We start from the raw sequence: 20,654 nt of genomic DNA, 5'->3' as shown, positions 1-20,654 counted from the left end.
TTCCCGAGATTCTCTGGGTGGCATTGTTCCGTCTTGACGTCTGAAACTGGATGAACTGAAGGTGAACTATAAATTAGGAGCAAAAGTAAAGATCTGCAGGAAAGGGGAATACAGTCACCACCTCTTTATAAAAAGCAGAAAAATGTAAACCAAGGAATGAAGACCTTCCCAAAGGAAAACCGTTGCATGTGCTTTCTGTTTCCTGCATTTTAATGAAGAACGCTGTCATCACTACTGCATTGCTGAAGCTTGTAACTGGGCTCGGATGGTCTGCCTTCAAAGACAGTTCAGTGATGTGACTGGGAAAGGGTTGCTTAAATGATCAAATAAAAAAGAAAACAATTCTTTCCACTAAGGGTATCTTGTGGGGTGCAGCTTTTGAGCTTTCGTCTTCGTATAATACTTGGGACTCTTCATGTGAGATAGAGGAAGTCTCTGTATTTTGTGCTCGGTTATAGGGACCCACTGGAGCCATAAGAAAAGAAGTGTTTGAGGGGGCCATGTGGGGTGTTGATGTATTTTGCTCCATGAAGTAATAGGGTCTTAATGCTGTGGGCATTGAGATGGCAGGTCCTGGCACCTGCTCAGAACAGCTGCCCCCAGAACTAACTCAGGCCATCTTATCAGAAGACACATGTGACAGTCCTCCAAGAAGAAAATACATTGTGACATAAACAAAGTTCTGTTTGTGAGAGGACCTAGGAAATCATGCCAGGTCGCCCACATGGGGGACAGAGTCCCCTCGGAAGCTCTCAGTGCCCATGCCCCACTCCGAGCAGGGTTTGCCCGCGCCCCTCGGCTCCTCGAGTGCCGTCTCTGGCCCCTGCCCACCTCGGCTGCCCCATGCTTCCGGAGTTTGGCCCTCCTGCTTGATTCTGAAGCGGGTGTGGACAAAGAACGGCCCGAAAACGTGTCAGCCTCACCCTGTCCCGCGTGGGCCCAGGGGTGTGGTGAAGGCTTCTCTGAGGGCTGCTGGGGGTGTGTGCAGGGCAGCTCTGTCCAGGGCACACCGGAGGTGGGAGCAGCTCTGTTTAGTCACCTGGCTACGTGCCATCTGAAGACGAGAGCCTGGTTTTCCTGCTCAAAGCCCCGAGGGCTGCCTTGTGCCTGGTGCAGAGCGGAGTGCGGTGCATAGTGGGTGTGCAGAGTGTCATCGCTGACTGCACCGTGGTCCCTGAGCTGGTACATTGGATGAGGGCCTTTCCATAGGCCTGGGTGGCCCTGTGGCCAGGGCTCAGATCTCCAGACTCCAGTACAGAGGTGCAGGGCCCGGAGCCCACCTTGTAGCCTGGATACAGTGTTCACACCTCTAGGACGTACCTCTTATTTTAACCTCCAAGGAAACTGTTGATGCCAAGGTAAAAATAGCGATGGATAAACATTTTCAAGTCAGTTACCAAATTACCAAGGCTTTTTAAGTCAATTGCCAGATCATTAAATTGAGTTTGTCTTTAAAAATGTCGACATTTGAAGGTCCTGTGATGCTGGCTGTAATGTTACCCCCAAACATATATTATTTCACCTACATTTATTTGTGCCAAATAATTCACGCGTGTTGTTAGCTTAACGCCTTTCAACTCCCTGAAAACAGATGTGAGCTTGCACACGAAACGGAACGCAAGCTGCTTCGAGACCTTTTGGATGCCACCGACGTTACCCCAGTGACGTGCTGCTAGACCGAGGAGGCTGTTTCAAAGGAAGAGTGTTGACGAATGTTTAAACCCAAGTTCTCCGTACATCTTTTGCTAATGAATACCTGTTGTTTTTTTGAAGTAGAAGCCTCTTCAGTCCCATTTCTGAAACCCAGGACCACACACGCCGCCACGGCGGGAGGGACGGGGTTTCGGGCTGTGAGCAGGCGCCACCTAGTGGTGGCGCGCGCGTGGCGCAGCCTGGAGGCCCAGGGCTCAGGCCCCGGGTGCCAGCAGGGCCCTTTGTTCCACCCGTCAGGCGCGTGCCCGGTTTTCAATCTGAAGACTATACTAATAAATAATCCGGAGTTTTCTTATACCATTGTAATTGGCTTGTACGTACACCGCGTTGGGGGTTTGTAGTTTTGCGTAATTAAGCAGCAGAAAAACTTTCAGAACACATAAATGCTGTGTGGTGTGTGTGTAGAGAGGTTTACAGTGTCACCTCTTTTCCAAAGCCTTACTCTGATCTTTTCACAGAAAAAAAAAAACACTTTTTGTGAAAGAAAAAACAGGTGGTTTAAGTTCAGTGTGTCCTTGTGCTCTTTGCTGAGCCCTGGACCCCGCTCCTGAGAAAGCGGGAGATGCAGAAAACAACGTCCTCGCCACCCCTGCCCCTCTTTTCCCCTCTCTGCCGCCTCATGGCCTTTACAATTCTAAACGTGGTGTAAGTGCCTTCTTTTCAATAATTCCTTTGTTCTTCACAAGGTTCAACTTAACTCTCCTCTTACCTGCGCAAAATGGAAACATTCGTTGCTCTTCAGAGCACCGTTTGTAACGTGTAATGATTTCTTATTTTGACATTTGTTTGCGTTTTTCCAAATGCACAAGTTCTAGTTGGCTGTTGTTTGGTGGAGGGTGTGAGATGAACAGTCGCTGTAGAAATAGACTTGAGTGCTGTTCATTTCAGCGTGGATCGGATTTTAAAAACGCACGTGGCAACCCGAGTGCCACGTGTTATGGTTGAGTCAGTGAGGAAGCGGTAAGTTCTAGATTTCTAGAATATAGTTGTGTTGTAGGGTGGGACCAACGCTGGTTGGAAACTGAAGGCTGTGGGTGGAAACTCGAGTATTGAGTTAACCTTTAACATTGGTTTTGCATTCACTGAATAGCAGTGAAAGGTTTTGAAAAAATTCTCTCCCGGATTTTAAGCTTTAGATTTGCCTGTGTAACATGGTTTTGTTTTGGGTCAGGCATTTCATATTTAATTTGTAACTGTTTTTCTTCAGAAATCAAAATATGGCTTTCAAAGTACTAAAATATTTTACATAGTTTTCTGTTGACACAAATCAGTTACAGGTTTACAAATTATTTATGTTCACAGGTGAGTTATTTAAAATGAAACTTGTGTACTATACTCCATCATACAGAGAAAGCACGAAATCTAGGGAATAAAATGCACGTTTACTTCTAAACATTTTAAACTATGATTATTCAGTTGTTACATTATTCTAGTCAAGTTTTCTTATTGCTTAGAGGTTTTTATTATTCTCTTTGCAGTTCACATTGCATGCATAATGATGTGAGGACGTTAAAGCACCTCTAAAAAACTTTTCTGGGCTGAGGTCTGAATGGTCCTTCGGAGATACTGCACTGTTAGAAGCAGTGTTTTTTTAATTCTCTGTGGACACCATCTCCTAGGCAGAGTGGAGTGGGACCCTGCTGGCACTTTATTTCAGGGGAGGTGGTTTACTATACCAGAGAGTCCTGACTTCCTAGTTTGCCAAAACCCCTTCTGAACCATGCAGCCTCTGCAGTGGGTCCCTTGCTGACATGCCCTCCTGGGTCCCTCTGTGTACGACAGACACAAGTCTGTCTCTAGCTCTTGGTGATTTTCCTTTGTGTTCCCAGAGGGAGACAGTCCAGGTAGAACCAGCTCCTGGCAGCATTTCCAGCCCGTCCTGTGCTTCACTTTAAACAGAAAGCCTACATGGCATTTTTTAATTGGATGTTATAGCTCAAACTTCTTAAGTATTCCCCACACCATGTCTGGAACAGCTTAGGATACTAATGTTCCTGCACCTCATTTTAAGCTAAATGACCCATCTTCATGGAGAATCCGTGTTTCTGTTTTGAGATTCCTTAAGCATCAATCTTTGCAGAGACCCTTTTTTTCCTCGACACCTGTGCAGTTTTCTCTTTGTTAATGTTTTGCATTTCAGTTGTCTTAGTAACTCCCAGGATTTGACTAAATCTTGATGCCTAATTGCTCTCGTTTCTCTCAACATATTCCACCTTTGTTCTGCCCTCGATCTATTTTGGTTACCACTTGTCCCTTTTTTAAGATGGATAAAAAAAATCATAAAAGCAGGATCTGCTGAGAAGCATTATTTAAAAATCTTGTTCTCACATCAGAGTTTTGGTAACTGGAAATACTTGTTTATAACAGTTACTAGAAACTCACAGATATTAAAATATACTGCTGAAATCTTAAAGTTATTTCTAATACAATAATTCTTATTTATCAGAAATTTTCAGGCTCACAGCATGGGATGTTTTACCTTGGGGGAAGGTCACTGTGTGCCCTATAAGGCTCAGGCCACGAGTGTGACTGTGATAGAGGTAGTTGCCTGTGTCATGTGCCTGCCTGTGCCCCACTCTCAGGCACTAGTGCGGCCTCAGTTTAGTAGATGTTTTCTTTTTGATAGAGGATCAACCAAGAAGGTACATGAAGACCCCATCATAATTATGGCTGCTGGGGATGGGAGAGCCAATTACCTGCATATCCAGTTTGCTGTCAGCCCTGAGCGCTGGCTGCCATTTGAGGTCATCACTACAGATATTACTTCTGGGTTTTAATTAAAGAGAGTGGGGCTGCTAATCGAATCTCACACGCAGGCTGTACAGGGAACAAGTCTGGGTCAGCAGGAGGGCTGCGGGGACGCATCTCCTCTGCTGTCTCTGCAGCCTTGCACGCGGCTGGCGGCGCAGTGCTGCGGACATGGCGGTGGCAGAAGCTGGGGAGCGTTGAGGCCGCGGCTCCGGAGTGCTCGGGCCCTGGAACACAGGCTGGGTGACCCTTACCATTTCCCACGGTGTGACCGGGTTAGATCCATGACCTGTGAAGTGCTTTATCTTGCCATCATTTTTAGTTTTATTTCATTGCTTGTACATCCTACTTCAGAGACAAAGTTCCTCTCCTAGAATTGCACAACCTGAGATCACTTGGGGTTCAGTAGGGAATGTTCTGGAAACTTGCTGCACCTGTGGGGTCTCTAAGTGCCCCCAACCCGAACAGAATCTAGTCTTAGGAAAGGTCAAGCCAAGGTTTCTACCAGGGCATCTGAGTCCCCTCCAGCCATTACTCCGTGGGGTCACATAGGAAAGAAGCTACCCGTCAGCATGCTGGTGACATAGAGCAGTATGTACCCCTCTGGGTCTGAGCACGTTTCCATCTGCAGATCACAGGCAGGTGCTGGTGTGACTACAGAGTGCCCCTGTCCTCATCGGGAAATGACAAACTAAAACCATGTTCTTCTCTTCCAGGTTCAGCCTGCCTTCATGACAAAATCCTGTTTACTTTTTAAAAGACACAGTCTATGGGAATGCCAGATATTGGTCAGCCAAGTTGTTTGCCTTAACAGATCAAGTATTGAATCAGTTAGTTATCAATATATCATTTCATGGCCTGAGTAATGATATTGGTGGAGTTTGTGCTAAATATAGCCTGAATTGTGCTATGGCTGGCCCCTGATAAAATTCAAAGTTCAGGTTTCAGATGTGTGGAAATGCGGCAGCAGAAAGAAGGCTTTCGTAATAGCAAGTCTTTTATTATTTTTTTAGTGAGAACTAGACAGGATGTCCCAGCCAGGCCTTACTTCACAAAGACTGAACAGGTGTCTGACCTCATTCACGGACCAAGGAATTCTGGGGGCTGGGTCACCTTAGAACCCTCTGATCCTGTGACCCAGGGATCCTGCGACCACAGATAGTGAAGAGATCACCAGGTGTGAGAGTCTGGGTCCCTGGTGTCTCCCTCCAGCTCCTGTGAGTGGTCCTGTGCTGCAGCTGCTCTATTTCCAGGGCTACCCCCTCCCCCAGCCATGCCCCAGGATGGTGACTCGCTTAGTATTCAGCCTGTCACTCTGGGATGGGACTGGCTGCATGGGTTTTACTTTTTGTCTCTACTGGCCCTTAAGGAATACTTGCAGAGTGAACTGTTCATATTGTATGCAGTACTTTTTGGGGTGTTCTCATATGTACTGTCCCCTTGCATACGAATCTGGGCCATTAAATGGCTCACGCATTATTCATTCAGCATGTTTATGGAGCATCTGCCCTGTGTAAATGCGCTAGAAACTGGCGATAAACAGATAAAGTGGCTACCTGTTTGGAGCTCAGATCCTTTCGAGGAGAGGCAGAGAACAAACAAATATGTTTATACACCGCCACGGAAGAGAAGCACCAGGGGGACGATGAGACGGGTGAGTGGGAGTGGGGTGTGCGTGGGGGGTGTTTGTGTGGGTGCCCGGGGAGGTGCTGCTTGGCCAGGGAGTGAGCCCTTGTGACTCTGACAGTGGAGTGTTTGAGAGTAACAGCGATGCCAGGCCCCGGGGTAGGGTGTCTGTGGATTCTAGCCCTGAGGGGAAGCACGCTCCCATGGATGGTGGAGACGTGGCCTGAGGCCAGGTTTCCCTTCCTCTCACCGAGCACTTGCTCCATGACCCCTTAGGGGTCCTGCAGGCTTTCTCCAGGGCATGGTTCCACAGTGGGTGGACCGGTCCTGCCATGCCTCGGGTGAGCAGACGCCCACTCACATGTTCGGTTAAGGCGCAGGAGCGTAAGAGGAGGGGAGCAGAGTTTGAGAACACAGTGTGGGGGCAAACCTCAGTCCCCTAGACTGCCTGCGGCTCAGCGGAGTGGCGCTGTGCAGGACGCCTTCCTCGCCGGCCCTCAGGCTCTCCCTGCCTCCTCCCCTCCCAGCGGATGTTCCCTTGCATGCCGGGAACATACCTAAGCCACTTGCAGGTGGAGAGTCCCTCTGCCCACCCTAGGCCCCGTCTGCCCACCCAGAGTGTCGCTGGCAGAGATGTGATGCGGGTGTTGCTGACATGCTCCAAATGTACCATGGCTTTGTGTCACCTGGGAATGGACTTCTTCACCTTAAGTCCCCTCCTCTCCTCTGTCCTGCCACATGTAATGGGGGCACAGAGCAAAGGGACGGCCTTTGCCACCAGGCACTCCCCTCTAGAAATGGTGTCCCGTCTGTGTCCCCAGCTGACATTTGTGTCAGACAGAATTCTCACTGGTGGCAGGAAGGCACGTCTGGGGAGCTCAGTCACCCCCTGTTGCGTTTTCCCGTAAGCCGCCCTGGCCTGGGGCCCTGGGCGGGTGCTCAGCGCCTCCTCCTCCCTGTTGCCGCCCTGCCTGGAGCCCTGGGGCTGGTCCTGCTGGAGGGGGCACCGTGCCCCGCCCGTGCCCCTGTGGAGCCTCGCTCTTCTTCACCCTTGTCGGTTTGGCACGGGCCCCAGGGGTCTGGGAGCCGCCCAGGAGCCTGTGGTTGTGAAAGGTCCCCCATGCAAATCTGGTGTGGGTTGTGTTTGAGGACAACTGCCCTAACTTTGGCCTCCCAAGTGTGTCCCCTGAGGGATTCTCCAGAATTTGCCTTTTCTGCAGACCCACACATTAGCAGAAGACTCTTCAGTTCCAAGAACCTTGACAGTTGGTGTGAGAAGTTCAGTTTGTTGTTTTAACTGGAAGAGTGGGAAGCTAAGAAATCGCATGAAACGTGAAGGGGGCCAATGACCGTGGCCCTCCGCCGAGCAGCCGGCTAGCCTGTGGCAGCCCGGGACCTGGAGTGGGCCGTGTGGGGCAGCTGGGGCGTGGGGAGAGGGCTGCCCCCCGGCCACCCTGTCCCAGCCCAAGACCTCCTCCTCCCTGCGCTTGGGGTTCTGGGTGGGTGGGAGGCCCCCTCCTGCTCCTCAGGGAGGAAGGATGCCTTGCTGTTTTTAACGCTATAAATGAAGTAGTGACAAAGCGTCTCTTTAAAGAAGTGTTTACCCCTCCACCCCCTGACGCACCTGCGCAAAGTCCGGTGGCGCTCAGGGAGTGGAGCGGGGACGTGGGGAGGATGTGGGGGAGCCCACGAAGCCGGCGGGTCCAGACTTGGCTGCCCTCGCGACCCCTGGGTCTCAGAGCGTGGGAAGGGCCATGTCCTGGGGCCACTGATGTCCCCAGGAGGGGCTGCAAGGCCGGTGATGCCAGGCCTGCCCCGCAGCCACACCAGTTGTTGGTGCTGTACTGACCCCAGTGCACCTCGACCTTGTTCACTGGTAGAACCACCCGGAGGTTTTCTAGAAAACACTGGTGAGCAGGCCCATCCCCCGGAGTCTGGCTCCTGTCTGGGCACCGGCGGGCATGGTGGCTGTGATGGTGATGCCGGGCACCTCCGCAATGCTGCCCTCCAGGAGCTGAACCGCCCTCATCCGCTCTGTACGCACGGTGTGGCCGTCAGGCTGTGGAGTCCAGCCACCAGCCCTTCTGTTCAGATGGAACAGCCCGAGATCCTGCAGCGGTTCTTCATGCTCCTTGGTTTCCAGAAACCTCTGTCTGTGGGCCTGTTCTGGACATACTCGTTCATCTTGTGTCTCCTCGCTCTTGGTTCCGGGCCAAGATCAGGCCCTTCCAGCTGGTGTGCTCTCTTCCCTGCCGGTGGCTGAGGGAGCTCTCCTTGATCTAAAACCCTGGGTCCTGGAGACTTACACCACGCTTGTGGTCCACTAGGAGCCTGGAGTCTTGTTCACGGCACAGCTGTTAGGCCAGACCTTTCATTTCCTGCACTCTCTGTTTCCTTGGGATTCAGTCTTGCTAGTTTTGAGCCTTTATTCTATCTTGTTGAAAACGTTAGAACCCTTGTTCTGTTGGTGAAGGTTCTGGCTGTCTGTCCCAGCCGAGTGTCGGCCCTGGTTCTGGTAAGCTTGTCTGGTCCCATTTCTTCACATAGGCCAGTGATCAGAGTGGTGGTGGGTGTGTGGGAGGTCTGACGCTGTAGCGTCCCTCGGAGGCCTTCCTCCCTATTGATCCTGGACACACGCACTGCAGTGTTCCAGCCACTTTTCATCTTGTCCCCAGGCAGTCGGGAGGCTGGGTGTATGCGTCCTTCTGTCTCCAGTGACCAGTGTGGGAGGCCTCTCAGTGGAGGGAACGATGCTATATAATTGATGGGCTTTTATAGTGCTTTGTTTTTATTTCAAACCTGGGATAAAATATTTGGAAACTATTCCTACATCATAAAGCAGGACATTATGACAGTAGAATTTAATCTGCTCTCTCAGCAGGTCAGTTACAAAGTATGTTTTGATCTGTGTTAACATTTCTGCAAACTACTTCTTTTGTTCTTCAATGCGATTTCAGTCCTATGGACATGTAGTGAAAGTGAAGTAAGGTATTTAAGGATCGGTGCCCAGGTGTGCTCAGGTACCGTTTGATGTGGTCCACAAACAAGTGGCCAGAGTCTGTTAATGTGGTGCAGGGCCTGGAAGAAAAATACACGCATTTACAAATGCATGTGACCCGAGCTTTCTGAGCCAGATGAAGGGCTGCTGGGCGGTCTTGCTGGGTTCCCTTTGGCTCTGGAGGCGCCCCCGCCACACACATCCCAGCCTTGGGAGAACTGCAGGCCTTCCCAGCCGAGGGGGCGGGCTGTGCGGCAGGCTCTGTCCCTGGGGACAGTAGGAGCAGCCGTGGGGAGGCGAGTCCAGGATGCCCAGCGCAAGGCTCCCAGCACCCTTGGGTTCCGTCCTCCCTGGTCCCGTGGAAGGAGGAGGTGGAGGATCGCCAGGTAGTTCCTGTGGCTTACTTACACTTGCCGGAACTGTGTAATGAAATACTCAAGATGTTTGGCTGTTTAAGTAAAATGTCACATGTGGGTGAGGGTGTCAGTTGTAGAGGCTTTGCTGGAAAATACAAACGGTGAGCTCTCTGAAATAAGAGATGATAGGTGATAAGGAGGTGAAAAAATAAGAACCAGAGAACATCCTTGTGAGACTACAGTGCAGTCATCAGTTAAAAGGACATCTTCGTGGTAGTTCTGATAGAGCATTTTGGGGATTGGGAGGAGAAAAATGGTATTCAAGACGTCTCAGAATTAGGGGCGCTTCACTGACTTTTTAAAAAAGAATCTTAATGATGAATCTCAAGCTTTCATCCCTGTATAATTTTAAAAGTTTGGAACTTTACTTTTCCTAATCTTTAAGGCAGTGCCCCCTTCCTTGTCAGCCTGAAAATATCCCCGTTTGCAGTACCTGGTGGCTCATATTCACCCCCTGTAATGTCGGGGAGAGGCCCCTATTTTGTGATGTCACCGAGACAGCAAATGGGCCCCATCCAGCAGTTGTGCGGGATCGTCAGCGTGACCGAGGCGAGGCAGCAAGAGTCTGTTACTTTTGCGGAAATAAATCAATTATATCCATTATTTATGGGGCTAAATAATGACCTTCATGAAGGAAAGTAGAGGGGGTGGGAAGGCGGGAAAATCCTTGTTTTAAACACTCAGGAGAAGGAGCCAGCAGACGAGGCCCCTCCGGAGGGCCTGGGAAATGGCATCTCGGAAGAACCCCAGAGTGGGGTGTCAGGTTTGTAGAGTCGGAGGAACGCCCCGCAGAAGGCTGCGCTGGGAGCTGCGGGTGGCAGCCGCCCCGGGGTGCCTGCCCCCGGCCCCTCCCTGGGCCCCACTCGGACTCTGGGAGGAGGAGCAGCACCCAGGCTCGCTCCGCATAGCGTGTTTTCTTTCAGTGGAGAGGGGAAAGGGAAGGGGCGCTAATATGCAGCAAGAATTTAGTGCTTTAAAAACAGAAACAGAAAGGAAGGCACCTACAGAGTGAAGCCAGGCGAGGCCTGAGTGGGAGGAGAGGGCCTTCCGTGTGCCGAGGGCCGGTGGGGGCCTGGGGGCCTGGGTCCTGCCCCTGGGCCTGGGGGCTGCCGGGAGCCTCTGGAGAGCAGTGCACAGGGCAAGCCAGGCGCCCCTGGGGATTGCGCTCTGCCGGCTCTCCACGCTGTGTGCTGGGTGGCGGCCGGCCAGGCACCCCGAGTCGCCTTCCTCACCTCCGGCGCCTCTCCCCTGGCGGGAAGGGGCTCCGCAGAGACCCACGGGCAGCACAGAAGTCAAAGCTCTTGGGCCCCTTTCTTTTAAGCATGTGAAACGCGTGCTCCTCGAGGGCAGTGGTGGCTCATCCCGCCTGGTGGCCGGGGACCTGGAGATGCCCACGTGGGGCGTCCTGCAGCCACGAGTCCTCGAGGTCCTGTGGACATGCGGGCCTCTGCAGGAGGGGCACAGGAGGCCGGATGACCCTGGTGGGCCCTACTTCTTTGTGGGGGTCCACAGAGTGTATGAAGTGCCCCGTGAATAAAATCAGAATGGCTCTTGCAGACGGGAATGGGACCCTGAGTGCTTCTCCCCTGGGGCCACGGGAGCCCCTCTCACCCGCTTTGACTTAGCCGTGCAGCAGCGTGACAGGGTTTAGTCACAGCGCTTTGCTGCCCATTCGACTCAGCAGTGTTGATCTCAGTGGCGGGGGTGCCAGCCCCAGGCACAGGGAGGTGGGGAGGCAGTGACCGGTGGCCCGTGCCTCTCGCAGTGGACCCGGAGCCTGCCTCTGATGCTGAAGTTCACCAGGCCCACTAACCGAGCAGCTGGGCCACAAAGGCTGCCGGGCGGAGCACCTGCTCCTCAGCTGCCCTCCGGCTCCCCTGCCCTGAGCTGTCCCCAGTCATCGCCCCGGAGCGGGGTGGCCCGGGAAAGCCAGAATGCCACCGGCCCACCAGCATCCCCCGCAGACCGCTTTGCCCTGCCCCACCGATGACTCGGATCACTTAGCACTACATCACCTCCTTTTGCTTCTGATGTAGTGTCTTGGTCAGAGGTACTGGGGCTTCTGCTTTGATGGTTTATCATGTGTTCTGCAGCACGAAGCCCAGGGCCTCGGGCAGATGTGCTCTGAGAACTCCACGGACGTTCGTGTCAGGTTACGCTGGCCTCCGTGTTTCAACATGGAAATTTTAGTAATAGTCTTTGGCACGTGTTTTCATAAACCCCATTCCTTTCACAGGAAATATTAGGTTCCCCCAGCCCTGGTGTTACTCTCTTTAAAAATCTAAAAATGAATTTGATCGAACTGAGCATCTGTCTGAAATAGAAACCAAGGTGTTCCCCATATTTATTCCAGGTTAAATCCTTTTATCGGGGCGGCTTTCCTGGGCTGCTCGGTTTGCCTTCTGAGTAATACTGGGCACCATGTATGATGGACAGACGGACAGACAGCCATACCTGACTTAATGAAAATGTGAACTTTTCAGAGCCGTCAGGAAGCTGGAAATTCATGCCTCCTTTCCTTACCTCCTCACCAGTCTGGTCCCTGCATACTGCTAACTATTTTGTGGATATAATCTTGTAAAGTTGCTTACAAGCAGCTCGCTGGCCACCTAGTACTGGGAAATGGACATTTCCTGCTCCGCCTCTCTGGCTCCGCGGTGAATGCATCCTGCGAAGGATGCTGGGGTGCTTTGATGAAGGCTCCTTTGGGGTACTTTTTTTTTTTAACCCATTTGATGGGATTCTTGAGGTGTAACAACAGATTAAAACATTTCTGAAGAACATTCTGTGTCAACAGGTGCCTACATTCCCCTAGAATGTTAAAATCTCTCTAAAAAAAAAATGTTATTTAAAAACCAGTGTTTGGTGTGGGTGATGGTTACGTGAGTGTGTGCACATGTCAAAGAAAGGAAACCCCACGGCACTGGGCCTTCTCCTGAGACTGCATTAATGTTGAACTTGTTTCCACGGTGACGGGGCTGTCACAAGATAAGACCCCCCCCAAGGATGTACTGATGGTGAAGAAGTCACGCTCCATGGTGTGGGAAGGGCTAAGCTATCTCAGGACACCTGTGGACCTTCTCAAATTTGACCTGTAGGTCTAAGTAAACCCGAGGTCATCAGTGTAGACTTGAAGGGGCAAGACTGCATGTGCCAGGCCATCTGTTGCTCCAGCACGCAGGCAGGCCCCCGGGTGTGGGGAGCAGGGGGTCCCCACCCAGGCTGCTCTGTTTCTTGCTAGCGTATTGCCCGGGAAGGGCGGAGGTGAATCGCTGGACTCGCCCCTCCCCTCTCATGCCTCTGAAGGAAGCTTGGTGTCAGCGGTTTGAACTTGCACCTTGGACCTTACGAGAAAGTCACAGGGACCCTCCTGGACCAGGCCGCATTCTGCCCGTAGCCCAGGTGTTTGTGAATCAGATGCAGGGCCCCTAGGGCAGAGGAAGCTGTGCGCCTCGGCGTGGCCACTGGCCGCGCATCAGCCTGAGCCTTCTCACCGTAGCTGCGGCGGCTGTGGCGTCCACAGGGGCCCTCCGTGTAACCGCGTCTGGGAGCTCTTCCGGAGTCATGAAGAGCCTCAGTGTGCTGTTGTAAAGCAGGATTTTCCTCGGTTTTGGTAATTAGTCACCCTCTGTTAACTAGTAGTTATGTCCTTGCAGGTAACTAGATGTGCAGCTGTTTTATTTTCCCCTGCAGTCCGCTGAGTCATCTCGTCAATGGAAATCGAGTTCACACCCCAAGAGCCATCCCACCGCCCTTAACGTTCAGTCAGCTCCTAACAGCTTTGCCCAGCGCAAACCGGCCTGCAGAGCCGCGTGTTTTCCTAAGAACACGTGCGCCCTCTCCACGCGTGAGCCCCCGTGCCTTTGGGGTGCTTCTCTGTACCTTGTTCTGTTCTGATGAGAAATGGTAACTCCCCGTTTCACGTTTTGATCCTCCAGGGGGAAAGCCAGGCCGCAGCTGCTTTTCTGGAGAGGTAGCACCAGCTGTGCGCCCCAGCGGAGGCCGGACTCACAGACCGGGAGGCACCCTGCTGGAGAGGGGCGCCCGGGAGCCCAGGGCGGGGAGCGCAGCCTCCGCGTCCCTGCTTGAAAGCAGTCGTCGGGATGCTTCCCGGAGGCCGGGGCCGCCCAGGGTTCCCATGGACTTAAAGACGCCGGCGCTTCAGCCCAGGCAGGAGGGCCCCGGCCCGCGCGGCACCGACTTCCGTCTGGATCTGGATCCGACTTCTCCGGAAGGGGCAGACCCGCCGCGCTCGTCCCAGAGCCAGGCCGGCAGCCTGCACGGGGAGCCCTCGCGTTTGCACACGGAGGAGCCTCCTCGGGGAGGAAGGCGAGCACCGGCCCCAGACCTGGTCCCGCTGGACCTCAGTGAGCGGTCCACCAGGGCCCACCCCGGCCGCAGGGGCTCGGCCTCCCCGCAGGCGGCTCTGGCCATCCACCCGTGTCCTTACTGCGACCACAAGACCTACTACCCCGAGGTCCTGTGGGTGCACAAGCGCATCTGGCACAGAGTTAGCTGCAGCTCTGCAGCCCCCCAGTGGATTCAGCCCAACGGCTACAAAAGTATCAGACACAACCTGGTTTTCCTTGCCCGGAGCGGCCGCACGGGCCCCCCACCTGCCCTCGGGGGCAAGGAGTGCCAGCCTCTGCCCATCGCCCGGTTCACGCGCACGCAGGTGCCGGGCGGGGCGCCAGGGCCCAAGGGCAGCTCCTCGCCCCTGAACGTGACCACCAAAGCCACGGGCATGCCTCGGAGCAAGGAGAGCCATCCTGGGGGCCCCTGCGCGCTCTGGGCAGCCGGCCCCGACGGGCATTGGCAGACCAGGCCTGGCCCCGGCTCTGACCAGCACGGAGCTCCAGCCCTGCTGCCCCCACCGAAGGCCAGGCAGGAGGCCGGCCCCAGACCGGGGCCCACGATGGGCGGCGGCTTCAGCAGGAGCGCCACCCCCACGCCCACTGCTGTCACCCGGGCGGGCTCCCAGTCCCCGGCCAACAGCAGGCCAGGGGACAAGTACATCGTCCCCGCAGTGGGGACCAACCTTGGCCACCTAAATAAGCACAGTGCCCTGGATCCCCTAAAAGCCAAATTCAGCCCTCAACCTCAGGGTCAGCTGCACGGGATAGGCGATGGGGACCCCCCTCTACCTCCCCAAGAGCCCCCCTCCAAGGCTGGCCAGGAGCTGCGGCCACTGGCCAGCTGCGGAGGGGGCTCCAGAGGGAATGCAGCTTCGCAGGGGCAGCCCGTCCTGCACGCTGCCAAGCAGGAGTCCGCGTCTGAGGGCCACGAGAAGCGCCTGGACATCCTCAGCATCTTTAAGACGTACATTCCAAAGGACTTCGCTTCCCTCTACCAGAGCTGGGGTGCCGGCGGGCCTGCACCAGAGCACAGAGGTAAGGCGTGCAGCACCTCCCCTCCTGCCCTCACAAGCAGGGGGTCCTCAGTGGGCCCTCCAGGGAGCCTTCCTCTAGGAGGCCTCGATGCTGCCTGTCCTTTGTGTCTGGGTGCCGAACGGAGCGCAGCCCGGCTGTGTGTCCATCACAGGGCAGCCTGCTTGGGATAGGCTTGATGTCATGGGTGGTCAGCCTGCTGGCCCCTGCAGGGCTTCCCTCCTGGCTGTTAATTTGGAACCCCACTTACATCTCCACACTGAAGTTTGATAGGAGCAGGCAGCTTGGATGGCATTTCACTTTCTTTGTCATTTTAAATAAACAATGCATTGATGTCCTTGTCCCTTGTCTTTTGAAAGACAAGAATGTTCCCTTGAAGTGATTATGTTTTATTTTTACATACTTGTAATTTTAAAATGCATATTCTTACTCCAGCATTAAAAAGCAAAGCCTTGTAGAGCATGAATGCCTAGAAAGTTTGGGGAATGAACTTGTGCTAAAATTCCTGAAAAATAAACCTTACATGGTGTGTTCCTTTCCTGCCATCATCTTGGTGTTGATACCTGATAGTAATAATAAGGAACTGGTGGTAGTTGTCCACATGGCCACTGAAAGCGCATATTGTGTGTGATACTCTTGTTCTTGAATGTAAATTGAAGGTAGCTCTCACTTAGCATCCAGAATACTAGGAAACAAGTATTTTCTATTAAAAATGAAAAAAGCCAGGCAAACAAAAACCCCTGTAGAGTTCTGTCTTCAGTTCATCGGCCCTGGGTGATCCTGACCCTTCATTCAGTGGAACCCTGTGCCATGCATCTATATTTTGTTAAAGCAGGTTGCCACCTGAAATGGCCTTTGAGATCTGGACCCTTAGGTTCCAGGAAGGTGGAAGCACTTTTGGGGACATGGTTTAAGTTTTGCAGAAGTTGCATCAACAGGGGGGCCCCATTCACCGTGTGTGATGTCTGGGTGGCCACACTACCTGGTGGGCAGATGCAGGTCTCTTACGGAGTCGCCGGTTTTTCCTGTGCCTTTGGAACCTGCCCAGATCACCAGCACGCTGGCGCCACTGGGGTGTGAGGCGGGATGCCCGTGGTTCATCTTCACCCTTGGGGGAAACCAGGTGTCCCGCAGCCTCGGGTTTGGCCAGCCTGGTTTCTGCTCCTGTTTGGAAGAGGGTGGATCCCTGTGGCTCTTGCCCGGAGCCAGCACTTCCTGTGGACTTTCTGGAATGAAGCCCCAGGGCTGCTGAGGGGTTTGTGGCAAGGGGGTCACAAGGCGCAGTGAGCTCCCATGGGTGCTCTTTAAGGTCCCTTCTCCTGGTAAAGGGTCTTGGAGCTCAGGGGACACTGGCTACTCTGGGGCTGAGTGTTGTCACTTGTCACTTTTCTGCTTTCAGTTAAGTGAACATCACCCAACCTCAGTGATGTTTTCCAGTCACACAGATTATTTGCTAGGAATTGGGGTAACAGAATAGTGGTTGGCCTTTTGCATCTGATAGTGACCTTGGTCCTTTTGATTTGGGTTTCCTTGGACCCTAAAGCCAAGGAGCTTTAGATGTGAGCTGATGGGCACAGATCAGTGGGTGCCAGGGTCCCGGCAGCCTGGTGCGCCCCCTGGTGTTGCCCGTGGCCACCCTCCAGCTCAGCGAGCCAGACGTTTGCACCACTGTTTAAATGCCCCTACTTAGGGAGCCGGATTTCTGCTTTAATCAGTCGTAGTCGGATGGCCTCCCGGAATCACACAGCTCTGAACCTGCCCCTTTACACCCAGCGAGCAGCCTGCCTGCCCTTTAAAGGCCCCTTGTGCTGTTGTGTGGGTCTGTGTTGTTGTGGTTTTTTGCCCCCTAAAGAGTAGAAGTGAATTTTAAGTTAAGGTTTTGAGAATTTCAGGTGACAGAATTTGAAGTACAAAATAGCCTGAAATGTTTTTCTTTTCTTTAAAATTGTTTACATAAATGGTTCTGAGGCTTTTTTTTTAAGAAGGGTTAAATGTTTATTTTTTTAAAGTTAAAAATGTTCACTTGTCCATAATGCATGGGGGCTCTTGAATTATTTACTCTTTTCCTGTATACACAAAATACAGTTAGGTATAGGGCAGCAAATTTATGGTGTTTTAAGTTCACTCTGACTTGGACTTCTTGAAGGCAGTGTTTTAAACTCTTTGGCCAGAATATACGAAGTGCTTTTTTGGATCATGGCTTCTTGGGAGGAGTGATGCGCGGAGGTCAGCTTGACCAAAGCCCTTGACAGTTTGATCGAACGTCCTGGGTGGAGCGGCCCCTTCTCTGGGCAGACCCCGCCGGCCCCAGGCCCCACTGTGGGGCCATGTGGAGCTGGCCAGAGCTCCTCGGCGTGACGGGCTCTGAGCCTGCAGATGATCCTTGTTTCCTCTCCTGGATCTGCATCCTCACATATCCCGACCTTTGTAGGCCCTGCCTGGCCGCTGGGCCTCCACTGGCTCCCGCCTCATCCCAGTGTTTATGACACTCTTGAAGGGCTGCAGCCAGGAGACCCAGCCGCCTGGTGTGGTCTGACCGAAAAGTGAACAGAGTATTAATGTTTCCTGTTATGGAGACTCTACTTGTATTATTGCCGCCCAGGAAATGTGTGCAGCCAAACAATCACGTTATTGGCATATGTGCCAGTGACCAACCTTCCGGAGGTTTTGTTTCCCACTTGCCATACACCCCTTCCTTCTTGTGCACTAGACAGTTGGTTTGGGGGTGACGAATCTAGTCTCTTACTTGGCTCTGTCCAGTACAGTCCTTCTGACCTGTGTTGTTCTACGGCTTCTCTGCAACGTGACGCCCATTTTCTTGTCAGACGCACTGCTGGGCATCTCCTTGTGGGGCGTTGTCTGCTGGCTGAAGGTCGTGACCCCTCCATACGGGCCACTGACTATAAACATGTTGCCATAGCATCACTTGGAGTAGGGGAGACAGAGGTATGCAGATGAGAATTTTCCAGGAGAACAGTAATTCACAGCTGCATACATGAAATGGTTATGGGTACTAGAAGTGTGACCTGTGATTTTTCAGTGGATATGCTCTGTGTAAAGAGAATATTGCTATTGGGCTATGCCTTTAAGACATGAGGTTTTTTCAGAAGTTAGGGCAAATTATTCTCAGAGACCTTCCCCACATGTGTTTCTCCTGAGTGACATTTATGCAGAATGAATGGTCCAAAACCCCTGCCAGGAGGAAGGACCCCTAGGTGGGTGTGGTCATCGCCACTGCCCTCAGGAGCTGGGAGACTAACCCTTTAGGAATGAAAATGTTTTCTGTGCAGGTACAGTGAGGCCTTCAGGTCACACTGTGACTGTAACATGAATGATTTGTTATACAATAGTAATAAAGTAATAAATTATCTGTGTTCCCAGACTATGCGGCTGGCTTATTTTATATGATAATATGGATTTCACAATATCTTCAAATAATTGAAGATAATAGAATGCAGTAATTCTAGACGGACTAATAGCTAAAGTCTTTGTTATTGGGACTTTAAAAAAAAAGTTGCTTATGCCGAAGACTTCTTAATATGATGATGATGACGACAAATTTGTATTCCTTTTGAATATGTTTAGAATTTTTGTTGAATCTTTTCAGCCTCTCTTTTCCCCTTGCAGATGGGCATGTTACACCTAATGAAGTTGAATGACGCAGGGCTCTAGAGTGGGGGAGGCATGTGTGCCTTGAAGCCTCCTCCCTTCACGTTTGAGTCCACTTTCCATGTGCAACTCCAATTTCTAGGACAGTGTTGGAGCTGTGTAGCTTGGGCATAATATTACTGACTGTAAGGCCAAGGGTCTTTTCTTTAAAAGTAAAGGGAAAATGATACGGTAAAATCATGGGAAAACTGTGCATGTGTATGAGTGTGTGCATGCATGCCTGTGCATGCACACACTTCATTCGAGTGTGTTGAAGCATGCTGAAGTCGAGGAAATAGGAACGGATGGGTGGCAAGGCTGTGTTTTTACTGCTGCTAGTTTGGCTAGAACATAGCTAGCTAATACTTAGAGGACAGTACTATAATGACCTTGTTTTGGGATGTTTGAGTGTTAGATGCAAATGCCACACTGCTGTTGCCATCGTCGATGGGAGTCCATGTAGGGCTAGTTAGCATCTGCATTTGGTGCAGTGTGATAACAGCGGGCAAAGTCCACGCACGGAAGCAGTTGCTGCAGGTGGTTTTCTAGGAGCTCAGCTGGAGGGTACTCAGAATGAAAAGGAATGAGGAAGAAGATTGCTTTGGAGTTTGTATTTTCATGGTCCAAAGAGGAAAGATACTCCTGCAAGGCGTGTTGTGTTAGGGTTTGAGCAGAGCCTCCCGTGGGGTGGTGTGTTTCTCTGCAGGCAGTGTGCTCAGAACCCCAGGACTCAGGGTGTGGGTGCCTTGGGAGTCCTGAGGCCTCCTACATTCACCGGGCACAGCCCTCCGAAGCCTCCCCTTCCACCCGGCTTGCTTAGCTAAAACTCTTGGCAAGAGGGTGCACGCGGGAGAAGCACGGGGTGGCCAGCCCCTCAAGCTGCTCTGGCCGCTGCACTTCTGCACTTCGTAGCGAGTGGGGCTCTCTGTGCGCATCGGCGAGCGTCTTTTGTTAACAACAGCAGGATGCGTAGACGGTAGGGGTTAAAATGAACCATATTCTTTTTGTGCTTCTGAAAGAGGCAGGGGAAATGGAGGACTCTGTGGACAAGTTCTTGAGGTTCTTGAACAGGTTCATGGCTGTCACATTGGAAATCCAGAAAGATCTGCCGTGGAGTTCATATTTGATCATTGTCTCCATAAACATTATCTGTCACGTTAAGATGATTTTATAGTGTTTCCGTCTGTTGGCGACATTCTGACTTGGGATGAGAAGAACCTGGGTGTGGCCGATTGGCCGTGGCCATCATTGATTTGCTTTTATATTCAAATATCCGACTTTAAGTCCAGAAACATTTAGCTTAATGAATAGCATTTAACTTTCTAGTTAGTTTTCCTGTTCTTGTGTTTCCACTGAGTTGAGTTATCACCAGGACGAACAGTAGAAACCAGGTCCGGGAAACCTCTTTGGAGCCACCATTACGGGAACATCAGCCTCTGCTCCAGAGGCGCCCCGTGAGAGGCGGCGCCCAGGCAGGCCCGCCGCTCTGCACCCCTTTGCTAACGAAGCTGAGGGTCTTCAGGATTGGCGGGAACACATCCGATGCCGGGGGTCTGAGCCCGCCTCGTTCCCAGCCCACAGGGAGGGCCGGGGGCGTGTGGGAGGGGCCCCAGCAGGTGGGCACGGCTGGCTGGCCCGGGCCCTGCAGGCCACCCGCTGCCGAGGGGTCACGGGAGCTGGTTCACTCCACTGTCATTATGCTCCATGGAGGTCCCGACGTGTCCCTCCGGAGGCAGGCTGGTGTGCCCGGGGGCCGGAGGCACATCCCGCGCATCAGACAGACTAACTGTGTCTTTGTCTCCCTCCCCCACCCACCTTACCCACCAGGGGTGCTCCGGACGCAGGCCCACCAAGGAGACTTCATCTGTGCGGAGTGTGGGAAGTGCTTCCAGCAGCCCAGCCACCTCAGGGCCCACATGCGGGCACACACAGGTACCCGGCTGCCCCTCGGTCCTGCCACACGTCCCCGGGGGTACTGGGAGCAAAGCCAGGCGGCGGCCTGTCCTCTCGGCCATGAGGGAGGGTGACTGGCCTCTCCTGTGAGGTGTGCTGGACTTTCCCGTCCAGCCCAGAGATGGCTTCCTTTACACCCAGGTGCCTTGTGGTTAATTTGAGAAA

At 52.7% G+C, this 20,654-nt stretch overlaps 1 protein-coding gene across 7 annotated transcripts in view; it reads left to right on the top strand.

Annotated features, from left to right (window-relative positions):
* The window catches only part of ZNF516 (zinc finger protein 516), a 111,066-nt gene that overhangs the window by 78,439 nt on the left and 11,973 nt on the right, over window positions 1-20,654 (top strand). For all 7 annotated transcript variants that reach the window (XM_036884133.2, XM_036884140.2, XM_036884135.2 and 4 more), the window contains exons 3-4: window positions 13,440-14,891; window positions 20,364-20,468. In XM_036884133.2, the coding sequence (XP_036740028.2) occupies window positions 13,440-14,891; window positions 20,364-20,468 (1,557 nt within the window). The remainder of the gene's footprint in view (window positions 1-13,439; window positions 14,892-20,363; window positions 20,469-20,654) is intronic.

Source organism: Manis pentadactyla, chromosome 6 (assembly GCF_030020395.1).
Source record: "Manis pentadactyla isolate mManPen7 chromosome 6, mManPen7.hap1, whole genome shotgun sequence".
Classification (NCBI taxonomy): domain Eukaryota; kingdom Metazoa; phylum Chordata; class Mammalia; order Pholidota; family Manidae; genus Manis; species Manis pentadactyla.
Note: the sequence above shows the minus strand (reverse complement) of the source record. Positions and strands in the feature narration are given on the sequence as shown.